The following is a 21,017-nucleotide window of genomic DNA, read 5'->3' on the forward strand; positions in this document are numbered from 1 at the left end:
GTACTTTTCCGTCCTGATATACAAGCCCGTACCTGCATAATACAATCTTTTCCTTTAGGTGTCAGTGTTGTATCATATTTTGATGTTTGAACAATAATAAGGATCGCTATTAAGGATGCAGATATAAAATTGCAGCTGTAGAAGAGGAATATGTCAAAGCATTGTAAATTTCTTTAAATTAGTGGGGACTAATTAAATCTTTTTTATAGTAATTAATTTGTTCCTGTCAACACGTGATCTCCATTGGCATCAGTTACAGGGCTTGTTGTTCTTTGACCACCAGGCGTCGCAGTTGTACAAAAAACTAGGTCTGCATCCTCGAGAAATTCCAGGCGCAATGACACCAATTTACAGCACTAAATTAAATTATGTTGTTTAGAGATAATAACTTGTAACATTAGGTAATTAAATTTTTCATACCTAAATACACCCTCAGCCAATACAATAATTTTAAGATGTAGATGAGAAAACAACGAACAACACTTTTTGTACTGTAAATAAAACATGTCGATATTTAAATGCGTAATTTTGGAATTCATATTATTTAACGGAGTCGTTCTAAGTATTACAATGTAACTCAGAGTAGATAGTCTGGTAGCTCTGATACGTGACGTATGCAAAGTAACGTTACGGTTAAAATGCGCAGGTATCCACATGCAAGTTGGAAATTATAACAAATATTATAACAAGTATTTTCTATTATTAAACACCCCGTCGTCACTACACTCTTGCGTTATGTTTGCACTTTCAGGCTGCTATGAATTACAATAAAATCTGTAGCAAACCGAGTGTCTTTACCAATTTGAATGAAAGTCAGCCAATTAGGCGGATTCATGCTATTTTGCGGGACAAAATCCGTCAGATTTAGAATGTTGCTTCACGTTGTTGCCACCTGTCTACATCGCCACACTTAAAGCCACAAACATTATTACTTTCATTCAGCGGGACATTTTTATATGAACGCAGTGAGTAACACATCCTCTCAGTGTCTGAAGAAGACGAGGAGGACTAGTTAGGAAAAGAACAGCGACCCACTTCACTTCCAGTGCTTTTTTTGTGTTACCGCAACAAGCACCTGGAAAACTGAATCTAATAATTATCGGTGACGTTTAATTGTAGTCAATTGTATATTTTAGGACATGTCGGGAAAATATTTTGAGACAAGCCGCTTAGTTTCCTCGTAGCTCTAAAATATACGAAGGGCAAACGCTGAGATGTCACTTCTCTTCAGCGCGACACGCAGCGAGCGCGCGGTAAAACCCGCCTCAAGTCGCGCGCGCGTTCAGCGCTGTTCTTCGCGCCACGAGGGGCTGCGTTCTCATCCCCAAACCGGGGGGCTACATCCAATGAGCTCTCTGAGCGCCTCCCCAAAACTCTCGTTACTGCTCTCCGATGTTTACACATGACGCAAAAGCATAAAGGCGTCAGAGGGAGAGGGTCACTCGAGCAGACAGGTAGAAGATGATGGGCGCGCGCAGCAGCGGGCGGCTGGTCATTTCGTGCTGAGAGCGCGCGCGCGCGGCGGCAGTGGGTTTTGATTTGCGGGCTGCAGCGTCCCGGATTATCAATAAAGCATCCCGTCGGCCCGAGTGTCACAGCTGAGCTCACGTCGAACTTTGATGCACGCTTGCAAGTCTTGCTTTAACTCAAGTTCGGCGCGAGCACTGCAGTTTAGCAGCAATGACAATGTCCGCGCTGGCCAGGATTACAGCAGCAGTTCTTTTAATTCTTCTTCTTGTGTCCTTTTTCGTGTGCGCGGAAATCACCCATTCCGCGGAGAGCGACGTTTGCTTTCCCGTCCGTTTGGACCAGCACAGCGCGGAGCACAATTTCGTTCGCAGCTTGGAGGAGACACTTCCGCGCCGCGCACTTTTCCGCATCCACGCCTTCAAGGAGGATTTTGTTCTCAATTTGTCGGCGGACGCCAGCTTCCTCGCTGCCGGCTTCTCGGAGCGGAACTCCGCCGCCGCCGATCCAGATGTGAGCCGGTGCTTCTACTCCGGGGATGTGAACGCCGACAGGGCTTCTTACGCCGCCGTGAGCCTGTGCCGGGGCTTGCAGGGGGCATTCGGGTACCGAGGCTGGCAGTATTTCATCAGCCCGCTGCAGAACCACACCGCGGAACCGGGAGCCCACGTCGTGCAGCGCAGAAGGAGCCCCTCGCAGAGCGGCAACTTCACCTCCAGGTGTGGGGTGGACTCTGATCACCACCATGACATTGCGCAATCCTTGGAAAGGTATAAACACCTGAAGGGGATCAATAAAGGGAATTTGACCGAGAGCACTCTGAAAGGTTTTGGCAGGTCCAAAAGGTTTGCGTCGGTTCCCAGATATGTCGAGACTTTGGTGGTCGCAGATGAGTCCATGGCCAAGTTCCATGGCGACGACCTTAAACATTACCTCCTGACCCTCATGTCAGTCGCTGCCAGGCTTTACAAGCATCCCAGCATCCTCAACTCCATCAACATTGTGGTGGTCAACTTCATGGTGATTAACGAAGCTGACAAAGGACCCAAAGTGTCCGGCAATGCTGCGCTGACTTTGCGTAATTTCTGCACCTGGCAGAAGAAATTGAACAAAAACAATGACAAGCACCCAGAGTACTGGGATACTGCCATCCTCTTCACCAAGCAGGTAAGATGGTAGGCGTGGACCCACAGCAGGACATTCGCCTTTCCTGAGGGGCGATGGGAACTTTCGTCGCAGGTTTCCAATCAGAAGGACCTGGGTTCAAGTTCCCGTAATGCTATAGTGCCCTGAACCGATCCAGTAACAATGCAGTGCTCTATAAATTGCCAAGGTAATATCTGACATACCCAGTCACACACACACAAAGATGTCAGCTTAATAAGTCATAACTGTATGAACCATGTGTCATGCAGTAAATGCAGGGCATGTATTCTGTGCTTTGTGAGAGAAATCTCAACAAGTTAAAGTACAGCACAAATTTGCTTGTATGACACAATGACTGTAATCAATTCTGTCCCATGACATTGTGAAATCCAACTGAGCGTAAGATGAGTGTACTAGATGTGTACACTTAACGTACTTGTAAAGTTAGTGCACTAGTAAGTATATTTGACAACATGGCAATGTTCTAATTTCACAAAAAAGCAAAGCCATCCCAGCAAATGTGTCCAGGGTTGGACAGTATTTGAATCAAAGCCTTTTCCCTTGAAAAGTGTGCATGTCCAGAGTTAATGCTTTGTTCAGTCAGTGTCATATATCCTCAAGCAAATTTGCTTCCAAATGGACCGGACCATGCAGGCCTTTAACTGTTGGTGCGTGGAGCCACACATTTCCTCATATATGTACAGAGAAATATCTCAGGTGGCATATTTTCATGCAAGGCCTGTTGGTTTTGCTCTTCCTTTAAAAATAGTGCATTAGTGACCCTTGAACTCCAAAGGGAGCATCACATTGCCTTATGTTTGAAAAACCTATGAACTGCATTTATCCAATATTCTACTATTTAAAACTCAGTATTTTAATACTTTCTCAAGTTCACGCAGATAGTGGACTCGGTGTCCTTTCCATGCTTGTGTGATTTGTTTTGGTGGCTGTAATGAATTGATTGATTTTCTGGTAAAAATGACCCTACACTGAATTTCTTGACCTGTGTAAAATGGTCTGTCGCATATTTAAGAATGTGACAAAAGTACAATGACTTCAGCTTTGCGGTCTCTTCTTGATGATTCAACTTACGAAAATCCTTACACCCTCCCCATTTATGTAATGGATATTTCCATCAACTCAAGAGAACCCAAGGCAAACATTTTGGACACATGTTCAGCGGACAGACCACACATCTCTCAGAGGCCTAACAAGACTAGCCTGCCAAAAATCCTTATGGGAAACTTTGTTTGGGAAAGGATTTAGATCTACCTATTTTTTTCATTGTCTCCTTTCTCAGAGTGTGTAGTGCCAGAATCTCAAGCACACCCTAAAATTTAATTTTTTTTTCATTATGAATTCATGTTTCATAGTTCTCAGAGGACCACCTGTTTTCCATTCTAGAACACCCACGACAACTGTGAAATTAGCACATTGGCCTCATTCCACTAACTTAGATACCTACAATCTGTAAAAAATTAACTTTGAATACTGTACAGGAGTGCAAGGAATCATAAGGCAACACAATAGGACAGGCTAGCAGTGTTTTACAAGGCTTTTATGAAGTCCAGAGCGGTGATTTATCATTGATATCCATATAGTGCAGTAGGTGTTGACTTGTAACAAACATTACCAGTAAAATACTGAGCTGCACAACTAATAAAATTGTATATTTTTTTGGACAAAATAGCTCACTTAGCAGTGATGTCATAACAAAGCTCATTTTTCAGTTGGCAGCTTGTCATTAATGTAGATATTAGGGTTAAGTTAATCATTGCACTATTCCATGACAAACATTGTTATTTTCTGATTGTGTCAATATGGGAGAAAGTACTTGACTCATGTACTGAAAAAGCTGAGCTGGCATGGAGGACAGGATGGTCACATGCAAACTGTCTTTGCCTTTAGGCCAGTCTGCTGACCCCTTAGAATTAACACAAAGTGTATACAAAGGAAGGGTTTGAAAAACATCCTGCTTGATTTAGGAACAACGAGACAGGCCTTCTTAGAATATTGAGAAATTGTGAGTTGTGAGTTCGGCTCACCACATTTGTGCTAAATGAAGTAATCCTCTAATTTTAATTTCCTCGCTCTTGCCATTGCAAGACAGCTCGACCTTCTGTGGAGAAATATCCCCCTGGGTTGTTAAACAGGTGAAATATGACATGGGTCTCAGGATCAGTGGTCCTTGGAAAAAAATGAGAGGTGATGTGGAAAGATGTGCAGACCACCTTTTTGACTGCTGTGACACGACTTCACAAAACTATATCCAGGGTGCATCAAAAAAAAAAAAAAAAAAAAAAAAAAGCAGAAATCATTCCTGTGCCATTTATCAAAAAACCTGTGTTCACATTTGTTTGTGTTAATGTAGTTCAGCTTATGCATCTTAATTTAGCCTTTTCTTTCCTTATTAGGATCATAAGTACCACAGGCCACAGGTCAGGGATTTAATGGGAAGTATCCATTTTCTATGATGTCCCTACTTCCAGCTGTGAGTCCCCAGTTCTGTTCCTCTCCTTCCAGGTAGCCTGTTTCCCATTAAGCTGTGCTAAGCTGTAATGGGAGAGGTCCCAGTGCAGCGCGGAAAGGCCCATGATTTGGCCCACCTGCTAGCTCGCAGGAACAGGGAGCAAACCATTTCCAGCCAGACCAGCTGCAGTCAGAGAATCATCATAACCATTTTAACTTGCACAAGAGGAGCACAGGAACGGAACAGATGCACACACACACACACACACACACACACACACACTGACCTACCTTTTAGAGTAATGACTCCATTCTTGACAGGGTCACTCTGACAAAATAGCTGTCAAGGGAACCAACATGCAGTTTTATGCCTGAGAATTCTTTGTTGTCTTTCCAGCTTCTCGAATGTGTCCCATGTGGTTTTGTACAATGCATATTTTTTCATGCCTGGAGCAGTGGGGTGGGACGACTCTCTCATCACCTCCAACGCAAAGGATGCAGTTACTAGTGCATGATTTGGCGCATTCAAGGCTAGTGACTCCACCCTTGCAACCTGGGACTGAAAAGTCCATTATTACTGTGTGTCACTTGCATCCAGCACACGGAAAAACCCTCCCAAGTGGTGGCAGTGCGGACAAATCTGCTGGTCAGCGTTGGAACAAGCAACGCCAGCATTGTGATGAGCAACACTTTGCGATTATAAAATGTTAAGTCCAGATTTTCCATTTGGTCAGAATTGACCTTGGAAATGTAGATGGTACACTGCTTCCCCCTTCCAGCGGAGCAAAGTTTGAGAGTTTCTAAGAAAGTCTTTTTGTAAAGGTTTGGACTGCTTTAGTGCTTTCACTTGCCTCCCTACAAAAAGTGTCGCACAGACTACCGCAGAGACGTCTGCTTAGCCTCGTCGATGCTTCCTTCCGTTTTAGTCCTGGGAACAAGTTAACGTTTCATTTGGTAACCGTGATTAAACTGAAAAGCACAAGAAGCATTATAGAAAATGTCTTTGGTTTAGGGGGTGCGGTGGTGCAGTGGGTTGGACCGGGTCCTGCTCTCCAGTGGGTCTGGGGTTTGAGTCCCGCTTGGGGTGCCTTGCGGTTGACTGGCGTCCCGTCCTGGGTGTGTCCCCTCCCCCTCTGGCCTTACGCCCTGTGTTGCCGGGTAGGCTCCGGTTCCCCGCGACCCCGTATGGGACAAGTGGTTCAGAAAGTGTGTGTGTGTGTCTGTCTCTTGGGTTTTACATACCACTAGAAGAAATGTTTTACATACATTTGTGGTTGCCGAGGCTTCCAGTTTCATTTTTTTGTGAGAGTATCTAAGATACTATCAGAACATACAGTTTTGATAAAAGTCATTTCAAGTTCTTAAGATTCTAAAGATTCTAAAAAGGATCTTTATTAACTTGTTAACTTTTTGACACTAGGATCAAAGGAAAATCATATTTTATATTTGTGCAATCTGAAGAGTTCCTAGATAGAATTTGCTTGTAGAAGGCACGGTGAAGCTGTGTGTGAAAGTGAGCTTTGGGGATTTTCGCCTCTTTTCTTCCCACATCAAATTTAGCTCATGCTGTGGAAATAACGTGTCCTTGTCGGTAATATCCACACTTAAATATAAAAACAGGTGACATAATTTTTTAAATAAAGTGCAAGAATATGGATGGAAATACTTGTTTTTTGAAACCATCAAGAATTTTTTGGTATTTTCGATATGTTAATTACTCTTGTTATTTTTCTTATATTTGTTGTACGCTCTATGTGGACTGTAAAAATCATCCATGTCCAAGTAGACAGTGTTGATAACAGTTCATAGCAGTGATGGTGGCCATAACATTGGGCAATACAGTGTTTTGCAGTGATTAATGGGCAAAGTTGTTTGACTATTGTCAGAAGTGCTGTGGGAAGAAATATAAAATATACATCACTGGCTCATAGACTGAAGGAAATGACAAAGAAGAACCAACTACTGAAGAAAAAAGCTTGATTTAACTTTTGGCAACTCTTGTTTATTCACTGTTTATATTTTTGAAACCTGCAATAGTTAAACCTAAAGGATCATCATGTTAAAGGATGAAGGATCATAAAGTCAAATGCAACATTTGTCATAGCTGTGTATCATTTCGTTGGAATAGTAATTGACTCCGACGAAGATTAGCTACAACATCCATTTCGAATTTCATTAAACTCATTCCCAGACAATTTGTAAGTATATTAATGATAAATGAACCGAACCCACCTCAAGCTGAAATTTGGAGGTGTAATTATCAGGGCAATGTTGCTGAGCGCAAAAATTACCCAGAAGCCTTTCGTACAACAGTTGTCATTCCTTGTTCAGACTCCTTTCTGATTCCTGATTGGCTTTTATCTCTTAGCAGTCTTTCTCAGTGTTGAGAATTAGACTAGATGAATTGGAATTTATGAGATAATTTGCATTTCCATGCTCTTTTACCTTGAGCATCTGCATGTGGATATTCAATGTATTATACACTTTTTGTAACAATCACAATTCAGTATATTGAAAGCAAAGCGAGAGATTCTTTTCTTGGCAGGAGTTACTTCACCAAATTTTTCTTCCCAGTATGGTTAAACAGAGCATTTAGTAGGCTTTAGATTACATGCCAAGATGTGGTGGTAATTAATGACTGATTTCAGCCAACATTGCCAGAGAAATGGCCATACAACTATGACCATTGCCCCGAGAACCCACTTATTTCATCACTCCGAATAGTAGAAGGTTAACTCACGGCTTCGTCATTTAACCAGCTGCCTGAACCAGCGAGTAAAGCCTTGACTCAGGAATCCCCAGTGGCAAGGGAATACAGCTCCCGCCTGCAGTTTTGGCTTCCTGCTCAACAGTAACACTTCCCCCCAGGGGAGTTTGAAAATGGAACAATTTGGACTGTGGACCAAGGGGTGTAATAAAAGTTTCATATGCTTTTCTTTCTGGGTGCCAATTAGGTCAGGTCTCCTTGAAGTGTTCTATAAACTGATGATTAAGACACCGGGAAGCGTGGGAAAGAGGTTGGGATGTGTGTAATCAAATCTGGAGCTATATGGGAGAAAACCGATTTGCCAGTGCTGACCATGACAATTTCAGTCATGATGGCTTAATTGCAGTTAGAGTGCTAGAAAATTAAAAGCCAATTGCCCGATTTATTAAATATAAAGGCTATTTTAACTCCTGGATTGTTTCTGTCCTCTGCCTTCTCTGTGGTCCACAGAAGACAGCACAAATGCACATACACTGCACATAATTTAGATAGATCTTTATTTTCAGTGGCTTTGTCTCTTATGTTTGCCTATGAATATTATGCATAGAAGCATACAAAGTTTTATAAAAAAGTAGAAATGGATTCCTACCTTTCAGTGCCATTTCTTCCTTAGGGAAGGCCAGCTCTGGGTAACTAAAACCCAGGTTTTAGTTTAATTTCGTGAAAGACTGGAAAAAGGGGGAAAAAACATTAATATTTTTAGATCTCTTGGAAGAATCTAAGAGACACTGGCATCATATGGTACGCAGTCATCTTCGTAGAAAAAAAGAGTGACATCAATATCTGCTTTCTCATACGTTCAATGTGTCATAATGACTTGTTAGACAAACGTTTAGGAAAATATCCATAGTGCGCCTCAGTGCACTCATGATGTTAAGTGTGTAAAAATGTTCAGTCATCGTGGGTGGAAGCACAATGGGGATTGCATGTGGTACATATGGCACACAGATAAATACACTGAACAAATGAATGGAAACTAAACTAAGTGACACTCCCTCTTTCCTCCTCTTTCTCACACACATCTTGATTGGTCTTTTAATTTCTTCTGACAGGGAGACAATTCTCTCTACTGGCCTGGGTCATAGCTGCAGTCAGTAACCTTGGTTGCTGCTATTATATCAGCAATTTATGTCAGAGGCTACCGTAATTGAAACTGCTGAACTAAAACAGCCCATGGTGGAAAATGGGCTGATCTTAAAAATTACAGAAATTAGAAATAACACAATATACTCATGGTGATGCACAGCCATCTGAGATAAATTGCCAAAAGAGTATAATGTGACAAAAGCATTTAAAAAATACAGATCCATTACTTCAACTGTAGCTTGCTAGGATTTCATGTCAGCTCTGCTAATGGATCTGAACATTAGAACAAACAGACTTTCCATGAACATCTTTCAATGCAATTGTTGCTCTAGATCTAGGACATCAGCAAAGTTAACAAAATATAAAAAGTGGTCCAACAACAAAACAGCAGTAACAGTAATGGGTTCAACTGAAGCAAACAGAAAACATGCACAAGCTGCAGCCAAAAAAGAAAATGCTGATTTTCCTTTTTATAATTGTCTCATAGTGTGCGCCAGCAACCACAGTTCAGATTTTTTCTAGGTCTTGACCATTTTTCTGAGTGCTCATGCTATTAATTTTAGGAAACTAACGAAATGGTAGGCTTGATTATATTATTTTGTCAAGGGACTGCCAAATGTATTTCCCAATAATAATAATTCCACACAAACTTAACAATTTCTTTACCATATAGAATTTGTGAGCTTGGTCAGGTCCTGTTGTGATGCTGTTAATTCTTGCTCTCTCCTGTGGGCCAGGATTTGTGTGGGGCCTCAACCTGTGACACACTGGGCATGGCAGATGTTGGCACGATGTGTGATTCCAAAAGGAGCTGCTCAGTCATTGAGGACGACGGCATGCCCTCAGCTTTCACCACAGCTCACGAGCTTGGTGAGTATCCAGTCCTGGGCCTTCTGCTCAGTTCATGGGCTCATCTAGTATCCAAAACTGGGACTTCATCAGGATCCATGGGCTTTGTGAGGATCCAACCCTGGGCTTTCATTATTTTTGCTGTACAACTTGCTTGTGGTATTTTAACTGGTGTATTATGCATTTATCTTTATAAGAAGAGTTTCAGTCATGAAAATTGATGTACTCCTATTGTGAACAAAGTCAATATAATAATCTATTTGTACAGTAATAATAATAATTGACAGTATTAGACAATCTTGTGAAAAGAAAGGTGCCCTTTTAGCACCGAATGGCATCATCCCTACTGACTTATTCAAACTGACTTTACTGACATTTAGCTGACACTAAGATTACCACAGGACTGTTTTGAAGTACAGGTTAGCATTATCCATAACCAAGAGTTGGCTGCAATGGCTCTCGAGTAAAGCATCTGTTCAGGAGTAGGATGGAAGGGTTATAATTCACAGCAGATGACAAAAAAAGCTTACAGATGTGAGAGCTCTGCACAAAAAACAACTGCCTTGTATTCCCATGAGATACTGAGGTTCTTGTTGTAAGGTTGTGGCACTGAGAGTGACAGTCTGAGAATGGAAGATTAACAAAATTACCTATTAAATATTAGATATCTATTTACATGCAACTTAATGCAGAAAAATTGGACAGTGTGTAATACTCAAATAAAATAACCTAAAATTATTTTTTATAATCCTCCCCATCTGTAGAAAGTGTGAAATTGCATCTGCTATCCATTAAGTGTCATTAAGGAATTAACAAATGTCTCTGCATTGCTAATTACACTTCCTGAAAGGTGCCCTGTGTTTGTTTATGCTCAGGACATGTCTTCAACATGCCTCATGATAATGTTAAAGCCTGCGAGGACGTGTTTGGGAAGCTGAGTGACAACCACATGATGTCCCCTACATTGATCCAGATTGACCGCAGCAGTCCGTGGTCTGTATGCAGTGCAGCCATCATCACTGACTTTCTTGACAGCGGCCACGGTTAGTCTCCTTTTTTGATGCCTCCTGTTGCAGCACCACTGTTCTCCTTTACTATCATTGACAGACTGGAGAAAGTAATAAAAGTGATTATTGGTGTTACTTAATTGCAGACTATCACAAAAAAGTATGAAGGTACTATGTACTGATGTTAGAAACCATTCGCTGTTAATTAGCTCTTGTCAGAATGAAGGCTGCAGCACTCTGGAGCCTACCCCGGAAACACACCCTGGGAGGGACACCAGTCCATCACAGGGTAGCCAGACATGCACACAAGCACTCGCTATGGGAAATTTAGAGTCTGAACCTAAACTGCATGTCTTTGGACTGTGGGAGGAAACCAGAACATTCAGAGGAAACCCACACACATGTCGCCCATATAAAAAACAGGAAAGTACTACTCTTTTTCTTTACAACTGTGACTGCGTTATAGACCTCTGACCGAGTTCTTAGGCAACATATTGAGTAAATTCCTAAAGGACAAACATCTGTTGAAAAAATTTGACTTTAATCAGAGTTTCTCATTTATAAGCACTAAAATCTTAAGATTGCAGTATAGAAAAGCCATTGCAATATATAGTACATGTTCTGTACTGAATCAACTTATCACTATAGGTCCACCAGTCTTTTTGTCATATGGTATAAAATACTGTACAATTTTTTGAACAATTCATTTCTTCAGTGTTTTTCAAATGAAATATTATTTTTTGATCATAGTCTGTTTATGAAGTACCGAGAGTACTATGTTGGCGGTACACTTTGTGAGCTATGACAGCAGACTATAAAATATTGAGATGGGCGTTGCCAGCTAACAGGCTGAACATACTTTTAAGTGTTCTTAAATTTTTACTCTGTCCTCCATCATTATCTACCTTGAAATACCACAGCACAGAGCAGAGTGGTGTCCTCTGGCCTGTAGAACAGATTCTGAAATCCAGATGATGTTAATTTAAGGCCTGGTGACCTTGGCCTACCATCCCATCTGCCTGAAATTAGAACACACAATCAAAAATTGTTGGTATGGCACCAGGGTGTGCTGCCAAGGAAAATGTTAAAAAAACAGAGAACATTTTACTGCATTCTAGAGAAGTGTTGAAAATAGACATTTTATAGTGGAGGCTGAGCTTCTCTCCTTTTTCTTGTTTAAGCACCTTAAGCTTTGTGTTTGTCGTAAGTACAGAACAGGTGTTACAAATGAAAGAAATGTTGTTCACTTGGTTCTTTAATAACAAGGCTAGAGTTTTATCTAACTTTGACATGAACAAAAGTAAAAAAAATTAATGCGTAGGAATCTGATACCAAAGTACCAGCACCCTTTGTGCAAAGAAATATTTTCTTTGTTCTGACATGAACTGATCCTTATGCACTTTCCATTTGTGGCCCTATAGTTTGGAATTTTTAATAATAGCAGCGAGTGTCAGGGTTGACTTATCTATACATTTAAGGATTTTGCAATAATGTAATAAGGTTCCCTCCCAGTTACATTTGCTCAAGCTTAACAATTTAGTATCGTAACCATTTCTTGTATGGCAGCCACGTAAGACCGAGGTAGAAAAAAGGAACATGCTTTGGTTGGAACAATGTATTACCTTTAAACAATTTTTCTCTTCTTTGAGGCAAATTTGAGTAGATAACGTTTTCTGTAGCTCTTCAGTGGTACAGCTTATCATCAGGAGTGCGAGAGTAAAAAACATTGCTCCCCCATGTTGAGAAATTCAGTGAGTGTTAACTAGTATGGCTCCAAGCAACCACTGATAAGAACGGAACTGTAAGGAAGCCACTTACTAGACACAATTAGAGTCTCTTCTTTTGTGTGTGAACAAGTAAATTTAACCTGAAAGAGTGACTGCACAGCCTGCCTTTCCTCTGTTTCTGGTCTAGATCCTTCATGTTTGGTGAGGGACCCATTCGGATGCTCTAAAACCTGAGTTTCATCTTCTCCTATTAAAGCTCACTCTTTGGTCACTCAGCAACCCACCATATATTTACATTTACATTTACATTTACATTTATATTTATTCATTTAGTAGACGCTTTTCTCCAAAGCGGCATACATCTCATAGAAGATACAATTTGTGCATTACATTAGGAGAAAGATACATAGCTGCAGATGTGTGACTCTTAAATACAGTTAGTTAGTTTCCTTTACCATATGCACCGACATTCATCACACAAATAGCTGCATAAAACTTTACCAGAATATCGCCGATCCCTGTATTTTCCAAACTTATTCCAGGCACTAAAGCTCCCCTAATTGCAGGTGAACTGGCCTTAATGGCTATTTATGAATGTAGTGGCTGGGCATAAATGAAGCCTTAGAAGTGGTATCCCATAATGCACTTACTCATAAACTTGTGGATTTTCAGTGTCCAGTGATTAAAGTCAGAAATTTCTGAAATGTAGAAAAAAGTAAATACATAATCAACCCAATGGCTCCCAAAATATGTAGCCCCAAGGCAAACTTTTAATGCTGAGTACAATTTAAATACAGCTAAGTATTGGCACCATGATTATGCTTGTTTTTTTATGTTGAGTCAGGTAGTAATTTTACCTTTGTTAGTTTTCTAAGAAGTCATGTACTGTAGGTTCATTGACTGTCAGTCCATGATGACGGCTGTCAGGACTGTTTAATGTAGATGGGAGGCCCTTTGTAATTGTAATTTTTTTTTTATTTTGTTGTTAAGATAAATGATTTTTAACCTTTGACTTCAAATAAGAGACATATCTTGTTTTGACTGTGGCAAAGAGTTGCTTATTTCTTAAAATACCATTTCTTAACCCTACATGCTAACCCGCTTGAGCTAAAATCGACAATGAAGGCAAAAATAAAAAAAAAAAGGGAAACGAGGACAGAGCTGCAGGGCTGGTGAAAGATTATCCATACCTTTCTTGTGGTTAAATGGTATGGGTTTTTGGCTCCATGGAGTGTGCAATGTTATGGCTTATGGAAGAGATTTTCCCATCTCTGTGGCATGGATCATTAGCATTTCCAAGGCCATGTGTCGTTCCAACACCATGCACGTGGAGGTTAGAAGAGGGTCATTGGCCAGAGGCCTTTCTGCTGCCCCATGCTTACTATTTTACAGGCAGCGGGATGACTGGTCCACCCTCTGACCCTAGGTTCCAGGCTTCTGGAAAATATTAATGCGGTTCAGCTAGCTTACTTGCAGAAAATATGGTTTGTATTAATGACTTCACTGCTAGTTTGGAGGCAGGCAGGGGCAAAAATAACTCAGCTTAATTAGGCCATCATACCCTAAATGCCTTCCTGCAATTATTTACACAAATCCTGGTGGTCTATTTTAATCTCGGGGCTACAATCTTCAAGTTAAAGAGGGATAAATACCGTAAAAAGTAAACAGGGATGTGTTTTGAAATGCTTGCTTACAAAACAAGACCAAGTTATGGATGTATGTACTTGCCTATATGAGAGTTCTGTTTTTTTATAGGTGACTGCTTGCTGGACCAGCCCCAGAAGGTCTTGGCATTGCCTGAAGCACTCCCAGGCATCACATACACTCTCAACCGGCAGTGTGAATTGGCCTTTGGCAGTGGTTCCAAACCATGCCCCTACATGCAGTCCTGTGCCAAGCTGTGGTGCACTGGCAAGGCCCAGGGTCAGCTAGTGTGCCAGACACGCCACTTCCCTTGGGCTGATGGCACTAGCTGTGGGGATGGACAGATGTGTTACCAGGGCATCTGCATGGACAAGGGCAGTGTCACCAGGACTAAGGTGAGGGGGTTCAGGGCTTCCTCCTTCCTCTGTCTCCTTGTATTTCTTCTCTTTTGTCCCTGTGTCTGTGAGCCTCAGTGTGAGCCTAGTAGAAGAAAGACATATCTTAATTTTCACTGGATTATCTGGGTAAAATGGTCTCAGAGGCCCCCTGGCCTAAATGGCATTTTGATACTCGTGATCCATTGCTAATAGATTTGGTTTGTATGTGTTTTCTGCAGGTGGACGGCCGATGGGGGAGGTGGGGAGCATTTGGCACATGTTCCCGTACGTGCGGTGGAGGGGTGCAGCTGGCAAAGAGGGAGTGCAACAATCCCATCCCAGCCAATGGTGGAAAGTACTGCCAGGGGATCCGCATCAAGTACCGCTCTTGCAACTTGGAGCCCTGTCTTGACACAGGTAGAGCTTAGACAAGTCTGTCCTCACAGGCGCATGATAAATTGCCACAGTAATTATTTTATTGCAGACACAATGGGGTAGACCACTGGTTTTCAGATACGGTCCCATGACACCCTGAGGTGCACCTGAAAGTGCCCAGGGTTACCCCAAATTGTCAGTGATTTTGCTTTTTCTTGATTGTCTTAACTGTTGTCATAAATTTTAAATTATTGTAGCAAATTTTAACTAATACAACAAGATATAATAATTTACACGAACGGTGTACTTTCTTTTATACTGGTTTACATACATGGTTAGTGATTGAGCTAAACTAAATAAATATAATAGTCACAGCATTCTTTACATCGGGTTCTTTGTTTATATTTACTTGCAATCCAATTGATTGGTCAGTTGATGTGTCTGAGTTGTGTGAGAGATGTAATGAGTTGTTTTATTGCTCATTAATACAGTATTGACTAAGTGTTCTTGGGGAAACCATTCCAATAGAAAACTGAGTAGAGGTGCCATAAAGTAGGATGTATGACTTGAGGGTACCATCACTAAAAATATTGAAAGCAACAGCAGTAGGCTGTTAGGTAGGTATCATGTACCTGTAGATACTTCTAGTGAAATGTACTGCATGTGTCAGGTCAATTACTTATGTTAATTAGTCAAAAAGTCAATTTGTTTCCTTTTGCCCACACTAAAGTTGGAAAAAAAATCATTTTCTTCACTTACGCAAGTAAACACCAAACTTCCAAAGTCATCTCTGGTTATAAACCATTCCTCTTGATACTGATGTATGCATACACAGTGTGAACACAAGTACTGTTTCCCCCACAGGTAAAAGTTTCCGAGAGAAGCAGTGTGAAGACTATAATGGGGTTAGTCTCAACACCAACCGCCTCACCCCATCTGTGGTGTGGGTGCCCAAGTACTCTGGGGTCTCCCCCAAGGACCAGTGCAAGCTTATCTGCAGAGCCAATGGCACAGGGTACTTCTATGTCCTGGCTCCTAAGGTGAGTGTATTATTTTTATTTTTTAATTTTATTTAATTAATGAAAAAACAAATATTTATCATCTGTGCCTTTCCATTTTATTGCTAGATATGTATGGGTATGAAAGCACGCACACACACACACACACACACACACACGCACACACACACTATCTAAAACCGCTCGTACCTATCAAGGTCACTGCAAACTGGAGCCCAACTCGGCAACACAGGACACAAGGCTGGAGGGAGAGGGGACACACCCAGAACAGGACAGCAGTTTGTCGATATGAAAGTAGTACTGAAAAAAATAGTTCCTAAAGAATAAGTGTGGGGAACTACCGTTACTAATGTGCAAAAGGCAATAATTCCATCACACTTTTGAAAAGCATTAATAAAGGAGAAGAATAGAGAATGTTGGAGAGAATGACTTATCTTCTGGAGATATGGAAGAGTTTGGTGAGAAAGAGCAGCGGTGGCAATCATGACAGGTCTGGGTCTGGAAAAGGAAAAGTCGCTTGTGCAGCTGTGGGGGGCTCAGCTTGCATTGCTCATGGGGCCCTCACTAGTATGTCCTTCTGGGGCAATGAGGAGGCTGGAATAAGTAACCCACCCCTAGTCCATATGCCACTTGGGCCTTGGATGTCTACTAGTGAATCTTCAAAAATCCAGAGAAACACTTATTTTGTTTGCAAGTTGCACATTGTGGTAATTTTTATGGTGTTACACTTTTTGCAAAGGTCAAATCAGAGAGCACCATCTGTGGTTTACAGCAAACTGTCTGTGGGCAGCTTTTTTATCATCAGCTGTTTATTAATATTGTAGAAGAACTTTACAACATTACAAAACATATAGATAATAAAATTTATTGTAAACAGAGGGCTATAGGAACAAATGTTTTGTGAAAGGGTCCTAATCATTGTGTTGTAGTAGTGACAAAACTAAAACAGCCACTTGAAAGACACATTGCATATTTGAAACACAACACATTGCTCAGTTAAATAATGCAATTTTTGCAGCAATTGTGAAATGCAAATTGAAAATGCAAATGCAAATTGAAGCTATTATGTTAGAAGGTGGTGCAGCTGTTTAGAGAGAATTTTGCTTGCAATGGCTGTGACTTAGATGACAGTCCTGTCTTTGAAAATGTTGACTGTCTGTCTTCTTAGATCAACAACCAACATTTTGAAAGATAGAACTGTTCTTGGAACTGTTATGGGAACTATTTTTTGGAATACTAGTTTCATATCATAGATATCTAGCAATAAAATAGAAAGGCACAAATGATAAGTATTTGCTTTTTCATCAATTAAATAAAATAAAATTCTCTTTTTAGCCCAGTACAAGTTCCATAGCTTTGACAAGGAAGGAGTACAGACTTGATGTCTTTGATTTCAATATTGCATCCTTCTAGCGAAGGAGAGCTCCACACTGACCCTGCAAACACTTTGCACACACTTTCTACCCTTGCATAAAAATGCTGAACAGACCACCCTGAGGCTAGTGGTGACAAATCTAGAGAACTCACCACAGAACAATGGTTTCCATCGACTTTGTTTCAGAAAATAGCCTGGATTTTGGGCCCTTAACACCGTGTCACAGTGTTTGTCATCATTGTTTATTTACTTGTCAGGTGTTTTTACACAAAGCTGCTCACAACACAGTTTCTCTATATATATTGCTGATTATACACTATTACAGTAAATGTGGATTAACATGCTCAGGATTGCAATACCAATAAACAGCTCAAATTATGATTATTTACCTGCAGTGTTCTTGTCACTGATCAAGCGCCTTACTTGTTACCAACAAACCTGTTTCCTAGCTTTAAGCATGTTCTTCTCATGGTTCTTTCAGGTAGTGGATGGCACACCGTGCTCCCCTGACTCCCCTTCAGTGTGTGTGCAGGGAAAATGTATCAAAGCTGGGTGCGATGGAAAGCTTGGTTCCAAGAAGAAGTTTGATCAGTGTGGTGTGTGTGGAGGGGACAACCGCAGCTGCAAGAAAGTTTCGGGGCTGTTCACTAAACCCATGTGAGAAACTCCTCTGCTTCTCTGCATTGCTAAGTGCAAGGACAGGAAGAAGGAACACATACATTTAGTAGGAATTTCACAAGTTGGTAGCATCTCCCTACCAAAATGCAAAATCATCTGTAATGCATTGCAGTGATAAATAGGTTGATTAGTTTGGCTATTAATGATGTCATCTCCTTGTATCTTTCAGATATGGATACAACTTTGTGGTCATGCTTCCCATTGGTGCCTCCAACATTGACATCCGGCAGCGTGGTTACAAGGGCTTGGTGAATGATGACAACTACCTAGCAGTGAAGGACAGCCAGGGCAACTACCTGCTGAATGGAAACTATGTGGTGTCAGCTGTGGAACGAGACATCATGGTCCGTGGTACTTTGCTGCGCTACAGTGGTACTGCCACGGCAGCCGAAACATTACAGGCTGTCAAGCCCCTTCAGGAGGCTTTAACTGTGGAGGTGCTGTCTGTAGGGAAGATGACTCCACCTCGCATTCGCTACTCCTTCTATTTGGCCAGGGAGACCAAGGAGGAGAGGACCTTGAAGAAGGAGGTCCGGAACCAGGCCCAGAACAGTGTGCTGGTGGAGAATAACAAGGTAGAGCTGAAGCAGCCACCTTATGGGAGGCCAGCAAATAATAAGTGGGCAGCAGCCAGCTGGGATGACTGCTCAGTGACCTGCGGAAGTGGAATGCAAAAGAGGCTGGTGCAATGTCTGGACCCAGAGGGCCGCACGGCCACAGACTGTGACTCTGCTCTAAGACCTAACGCCATGCGGCTCTGTGGTGAGCCCTGCCCAGGCTGGGACATTGGGGATTGGTCCCCCTGCTCCAAGACCTGTGGGAAAGGATTCAAAAGGCGGGCACTTCGCTGTATCACTCCTGTGGGTGAGCTCAGGCCACGTGACCACTGTACAGGCAAGCGAAAGCCTCAGGAGCTGGACTTCTGTACATTACGGCCTTGCTAACTTCTCTCACACCAACCCCCTCTGAATGGACACTCATTTTTCATCAAGGTATTTTGGACAAAATTAAAAGGGAACCATATTTAACAATCCAGAACCAATTTTGTTCTGGTGTATCTGCTTGCTACAGTGGAAAAATGAGAGGAAAATTATATAAAAAGAGCAGCATTGAAAGGATTATTGAAACAAACAACGGAAACAAAGAGGTAAAGAACAAATTGTAGGGCCCCTTATTTCAGTTACCGACCTGGAATTGCCTGCGGATAATCTACCTCTCATCAGAAGCAACTATTAAACACACAAACACAAATGCATGCTACATGTGAGTATGTGTGTGAGTGCTAGTTGTAAATCTGGGTACTGAAATCCAAATACTAAACTATTAGATATCAAAAAGTTACTGAGAAATCACTTACTGGATACCCCTAACAGTAATAATATTAAATTAAAAAGTTCAAGAAGTCTGAAATAGGAACTAAGCACCTCTGCATTCAATTGTTTTTCAACTTTATTCAAAAAATGATAGACACAAACATTTCCAGAGTAGTTAAAATAAATTCTCTTTGAGACAGTAGTACATCAATATAGTATTTTTAATTTTAAAATCTATTTCATATTGCATTATCACTGGTCAGACAATCATCATGAATGTGCGGTCATTAGAATCCTGGTATTTTATTATTAAAGGCGTAATACCAAATTATTTTTAAGCAGTGTTAAAAGATATTACCGAAAAATTTACTTGGCTCATTCAGTCAGAAAAGGACTATGGAGTAAAAAAACCATTGAGCTTCCTCTTATTCAGTTACTCAGTTGAGCTTACTTAATTATTGTATACTTCATTAAAACATTCTAAAAGTTTAAAAGTCCTTCATTAGCTTGAAGTATCTTCAATAAAGTTAAAACTTCAACTTTTACCTTCTTGTATACCACAAGTCTAAACACCACAGAAACATCTAACACATTTGCACTGTGTTTGCATTGCCGCCTTTGTGTTTTGACCTGCTCTGGTCTCCTCTGAGCAGCTTGGTCCTGTGCTGATAAATAGGACAGAGCCATTTAGAACTGTAGACCAAATTACAACATTTGAAAACCAAAGAACACCTGCTGACTTAATGAATACTACATTTTTATTATTTCTAAATGAATCTTCCTCTGATTGTCTAATGATGCAACAAATATTTTAAAATACATTCTAAGTGCAGACAAAAAAGCAGCCAGTGGAATCACCCGTAAAAAAACAAAACAAACTGTAAAACAAACCAAAAAAAAAAAAAAAACATGAAACATAATGTTCCCTGGTTGTTGAGTATCTGTTATTTTTACTTTTGTAACAAGTCTCTTTTGAAATAATCAAATTATTCCTACAGGGAGTCCAACTGTTGAGTTTCCCAAAAGGCACATGGGAAATTGTTATTTTTTCCATACCTTCCTCTTCCCTTTCCAAGCCAGAGGTGCAGCTGCTACTATCGTGCCCTGTCTGGTACAGTTGCCATTTTCTAAGTTATTGTGATTTAAATAAATAAATATGGCAAAAGGCATGATTTTTATAATGCTGTACATGTATCACCAAGTTGGACCCTCGGTTTCTCAGCTGTACGTGTTCATCTGTTCTATAGCTTCTTTATCAAACTTTGTAATCAACTACATATTGTTTTTTATTTTGTTTTACTTTTTGCTTTGGTTCGGAGGGACCACATTTTCCATCTAACAGATGGTTCCTTTATAATTTGGAATGTTACGTTTGCTTTTGCGCATTGTATAGCAGAAGAACTAAATGCCTTACACCAGCTGCATTGTATACCATGTATACCTTTGTACAGCTGTGTACCAATAAATAATGTAAATACTTAGCAGTATTTGTTAAAATTGAGGTTTTTTTTTCATTTTAATATGATTTGTTCCAAATGTATTAAATTAAATCGAATATCCCCACACACCTGTATGCTTTCTACATTAATGTAACAAGCCAGACCATTGATAGACAGTGTCAAGCCGGGGCAGCTGCTAGTGTAGCAGTTAGTGGTCCTGCCTATCATCCCAAAGATTGCAGGTTCAAATCCCCCCTCTATCTATAACACCCTTGATCA

General features: G+C 40.9%; 1 protein-coding gene across 1 annotated transcript; it reads left to right on the forward strand.

Moving 5' to 3' along the window:
- The first annotated feature begins 489 nt into the window (after positions 1-489).
- On the forward strand, positions 490-20,791 carry adamts15a (ADAM metallopeptidase with thrombospondin type 1 motif, 15a). Its single transcript, XM_018755114.2, has 9 exons — positions 490-572; positions 1,782-2,634; positions 9,673-9,805; positions 10,660-10,827; positions 14,274-14,557; positions 14,779-14,956; positions 15,779-15,954; positions 17,790-17,965; positions 18,156-20,791. Exons 1-9 carry the CDS (start codon positions 505-507, stop codon positions 18,928-18,930), a joined length of 2,811 nt encoding a protein of 936 aa, XP_018610630.2. The 5' UTR covers positions 490-504; the 3' UTR covers positions 18,931-20,791.
- Positions 20,792-21,017: the final 226 nt, after the last annotated feature.

Source organism: Scleropages formosus, chromosome 4 (genome assembly GCF_900964775.1).
Source record: "Scleropages formosus chromosome 4, fSclFor1.1, whole genome shotgun sequence".
Lineage (NCBI taxonomy): Eukaryota > Metazoa > Chordata > Actinopteri > Osteoglossiformes > Osteoglossidae > Scleropages > Scleropages formosus.